The sequence below is a fragment of the Castanea sativa genome, chromosome 5 (genome assembly GCF_040712315.1).
Source record: "Castanea sativa cultivar Marrone di Chiusa Pesio chromosome 5, ASM4071231v1".
In the NCBI taxonomy this organism is placed as follows: domain Eukaryota; kingdom Viridiplantae; phylum Streptophyta; class Magnoliopsida; order Fagales; family Fagaceae; genus Castanea; species Castanea sativa.
In genome coordinates this window covers 28,444,724-28,449,519 of record NC_134017.1, presented here as the reverse complement: position 1 = coordinate 28,449,519, position 4,796 = coordinate 28,444,724, and the positions used below count along the sequence as shown (strand labels likewise).

The 4,796-nt window shown below is 35.7% G+C and overlaps 1 protein-coding gene across 1 annotated transcript; it reads left to right on the top strand.

Moving 5' to 3' along the window:
- The first annotated feature begins 211 nt into the window (after positions 1–211).
- Positions 212–1,753, top strand: LOC142633239 (tyrosine decarboxylase-like). The gene has a single exon (XM_075807459.1). The coding sequence runs from the start codon at positions 212–214 to the stop codon at positions 1,751–1,753; it is 1,542 nt and encodes a 513-aa protein (XP_075663574.1).
- Positions 1,754–4,796: the final 3,043 nt, after the last annotated feature.

Sequence of the window (4,796 nt, the reverse complement as noted above, 5' to 3'; positions counted from 1 at the left end):
CGTTTCATTTCTCAGGTCACGGGGCTTCGTCACTTTTATTTATATATATAATCTCTTCTTCATTCCCTTCTATCTATACCATTGGCTACAAGATAGTCTCAACTTTGTCATTTCTTGGTTTTTCCTTTCACTACAATAAATAACCCTACCACCAGAAAATCAAAGAAGCCTGAAACATACTTTTTTCTCTGTACCACATATTTCTTTATTAATGGGTAGCCTCAATTCTAACAATGTAGCCAGCCACACTTCTTCCTCTAACATTAGCCCTTTGGACCCTGAGGAGTTCAGGCGACAAGGCCATATGATCATAGATTTCCTAGCTGATTATTATCGCGATGTAGAGAAATACCCAATTCTAAGCCAAGTCGAACCAGGATATCTCCAAAAACGCTTGCCAGAGTCCACCCCACATAATCCAGAACCCATTGAAACCATTCTCCAAGACGTGCAGGAGCACATTGTTCCTGGTTTAACACATTGGCAAAGCCTAAACTTCTTTGCTTACTTCCAATGCACTAGTAGCATAGCGACTTTTCTTGGAGATATGCTTAGCACTGGCTTCAATGTGGTTGGATTCAATTGGATTGCATCACCAGCCGCTACTGAGCTAGAGACAATAGTCATGGATTGGCTTGGAGAGATACTTGATTTACCCAAGTCTTTCCTTTTCTCTGGCAATGGTGGGGGTGTGATACAAGGTACTACTTGTGAGGTTGTTTTGTGCACACTCGTTGCTGCAAGGGATCAAATGCTTAGCCAAATTGGGAGAGAAAACCTGGTGAAGTTGGTAGTTTATACTTCTAACCAAACACATAGTGCATTCCAAAAAGCAGCACAAATAGCAGGGATCCATCCAATGAATTTCAGAGCCATCAAGACTTCTAAGTCAACATCATATGCACTATCACCAGACTCACTACGAGCCCAAATTTTCAAAGATGTGGAAGCAGGCCTAGTCCCATTGTTTTTATGTTCCAATGTGGGAACAACTCCAATGGCTACCATTGATCCACTAGAATCGTTATGTGCTGTGGCAAAAGATTATGGAATGTGGGTTCATGTTGATGCTGCTTATGCCGGAAGCGCCTGTATTCGTCCTGAGTTTCGGCACTTCATCGATGGTGTTGAGGGTGCGAACTCATTTAGTCTCAATCCACACAAATGGTTCTTAACCTCTTTGGATTGTTGCTGCCTTTGGGTAAAAGATTCGAGCGCCTTGATAAAGTCACTCTCAACCAACCCAGAGTTCTTGAGGAATAAAGCCTCGGATTCAAAGCAAGTGGTGGACTATAAAGACTGGCAGATAACCCTAAGCCAAAGATTTCGTTCCTTGAAATTATGGTTTGTGCTTAGAAGCTATGGTACTGTAGCTAACCTTAGGAGCTTCATGAGAAACCATGTGAAAATGGCCAATCTTTTTGAAGGGCTTGTAGCTATGGATAAAAGGTTTGAAATTGTGGTCCCTACAAATTTTGCCATGGTTTGTTTCAGGATTTTGCCATCCGCACTAAGTGAGAGAGTATACAAATATGGTAAGCTTGACATAGTAAGCGAGGAACATGCGAATGAGGCAAACCGCAAATTGTTGGAGTCCATCAACATGTCGGGCTGTGTCTTCGTGACTCATGTTGTATTTGAGGGAGTATATGTGATACGATTTGCCGTTGGTGCAACTCCAGTTGAGGAACGACACGTTATCACGGCTTGGAAAGTGGTGCAGGAGCATGCAAATATCATACTAAGCACTTAATTAGTTCTTGTGTAAGCCTAGCTAGGCCAAATCTTCTTTGCATGCAGCCAGTAAAATTTATTTTTTTTTCGTACATTATATGGGGGTAAGGATTCAAAATTTAGTTCTTCACATGAGAAGAATCAATCTCCTCCACCATTTGTTAAAATATTACCAAAATAATTTTGAATTTAAAAATAAAAGCATGAATTTGCTAAGTGTGTTTGCGGAAAGATTATATACTAGCTTTTTTTATTTTATGTTCTATTTGTAGTTCTCATATTACTTTTTGTCTTATTGCCTTACCTTTATTTCATTAATAATCAATTTTTCTGTTTTTTAGAAATACGCTAACTTTTAGCTTTTCATCGCATATTATGCAAATAATATATGATAAAAAAAACAATGCAAAAACAGATTTTCATTTGAGAACAACTTATCTATAACCTTTTGGTGAAAACATTGGTTAAAAGTACTGTAGATAATAGTTAACTTATAGTTTAATTATCAGTTTTTTAGAAATATGCTAACTTTTAGCGTTTTGTCCTATGTCATGTAAATAATCTATAAAAAATAAACAATTCACAAATGGAATTCCTTTTAAGAACAACTTATCTATAGCCTTTTGATGAAAACATTTGTTAATAGTACTGTAAATAAAAGTTAAAATCTAAATATACTAATGTTTATTTTTACTAAAAATACTCTAGCAAAAAGAGTAGAGTAAAATCTGCAATAATTAAAAAGTAACTAACATATGTGCAAAAACTAGAGCATGTGACCCACAAACAATCAACTTTACCTTACTTTTTTAACAAAAAGTTATAGTGGGACTCCTAATGTGCCAAGCCAGTTGACTAATTAAGCTCACTTAAGCCACACACACCAAAAAAACAAATAAAAAAAACAAAACAAAAAAGAAAAAAGAAAAACTTCTTCTTTCAGCACCCACAAATAGTAGAAGCAATAAGTAATAAGCTAGTAGTTTTAAGCTATTTAAGTGCATCTCAAATGTACACTTCAAGCTTGGCAAAAACTTTTAACTTTTTAATCAAGATTTACAGATAAAATTGTTCTTCTAGCAAGGGAATGAGCAAGCTGGTTACCCTCCCTTTTTACATGTTTGGAGCTATATTTATGAAAAACCTCTGACAAAGTTTTTGGTGGCATCTAGTTGGTGATTGCTGTGACAATTCTCTAACTATCTACTTCGAATTCCACCTTAGAAATGCAAAGTTCTCTAGCAAAACTTATTGCCCTAATAGCTGCCAAGGCTTCCACCAAATCAACTGAGTGAGGTAGCCGAAATTTTTGGCTAAGGGCTTCTTTTACATTCCTATAAGAATTACGAATCACTACACCAATACCAGCTAAGGAGAGCTAAAAAAAAATCATGTTGGGGACACATTTTTATGTAATTGGCATATCCTTTGACAAAACGCACTTTACTTGTATTTGGGTAAATTTAAGTAGGTTCAAGATGATCATTACAAATGGTTAAATTGAACACATGAACATTACTCAAGAATTGCTTAAGAAAAGTGTAAACTGTAGGTCTCGATACCTCCTTGACAAAAGCTCGATCTATCGAGATTCATTAAAGCTTGATAGATGTCCCGATCGATCGAGCTTACTGGTTTCAAATTATAGCCTACAACTTTTTAACTCTAAAAGGCTATTTGTTTATGGGTTTGTATAATTCTTATTGGATTAGGAAAGCCTAGGGTTTGTGTAAACCTATTTGGAATAGGAGAGCCCATTAAGCTCCTATTTAAAGGAGGTGGAAAAAGGAAAAACCTAACCCTAGAGAGCTTCATTAGGTTTTTTTTTTTGAAACCTTAGCCTCGTCTTACAGAAGAAAGAGTTCTTGCTGCGTTTCTTGTACGCCTTTGGTTTTTGTAACCAAGTAAAGTCTCTTGCACCAACATTGAAGATCTTATTAGTGTTTTTATATGAAGCTGCTGCAAATCAACTACAACAATCAAAGGGTTGCTGTGGAATTAGTCACGTACTGGAATTCGTGCAAAGGAGTAAACCACATACTGGGATCCGCGCATCAAATTGATTAGTCACATATTAGGAGCCGTGCATCAAAAGAAGAAATTATCACTACAAAATAAGTTCAATTGGGTATTGGGGTAAGGGTTCAACTGTAGGTTGGTAAGGTATTTGGGATTCCTTTACTTGTAATTGCTTGTTGTGATAATAGTGGAATTTCGAGAGTGACGACCTTAAAATCCTTCGGTGGGGTTTTTGCCGTGCAGGTTTTCCCTATTCGTAAACAAATCACCGTGTCATTTATTTTTCGCTGCATACTTTAGTTTATTGGTGATTTGTTTGTGCTACCACGTGTTTGCATGTTAATTTGATTAATTAATCAACTTAATTCATCACAAGGGTTCATTACGTTTTTTGCCTATCAAGTGGTATCAGAGTAGGCACACTCTGATTAGGGTTTAATCTTTGTTGTGAGATCCATTGACTCATGTTGTCATGGAAACTCTTGATTGTTTTGATTTGCATGATCTTATGTTGAATGATGATGATGATATTCAAGATGCCTATTACAAGCTTTATAATTTTTATATGAAATCTCTTAAATGTTCTACAAAATTAAAAGCTAAATTTAAAAAGGTTAAACTTGAAAAAGATGATTTGATTGCAAAATTGGATGAAACCAATAATTTGAATGAGAATTTTAAAAATCAAATTTCATCTCAGGTGGACAAAATTAAGAGTTTGGAAGAGCAACTAGTTGAGTTTAAAACTGAAGTTGAAATTTTAACTAGTGCTAAACTTATTGTTGAGCCTAACTCAAAAGAAAATATTTTTATATTCCCCCATTTAAAAGGAATAATGAAGAGTTTAAGACTAATATTGTTAGGATAGACAAAGGTAAACAATCTGATGTTAACGCTGAAGTTTCTAAATCTATGTCTAAAACTCCTCCTAAGTTGAATAAAAATTCTGAATTTGTCCCCACTTTTCATCATTGTCATATTGTTGGTCATATTAGGCCAAATTGTCCTAAGTTGAGGTCTCTGTCAACCTCTAAGGTTAAACC

Coding starts and splice junctions, on each gene's coding strand:
- LOC142633239 (XM_075807459.1), top strand. CDS start 212: ATGGGTAGCCTCAATTCTAACAATGTAGCCAGCCACACTTCTTCCTCT.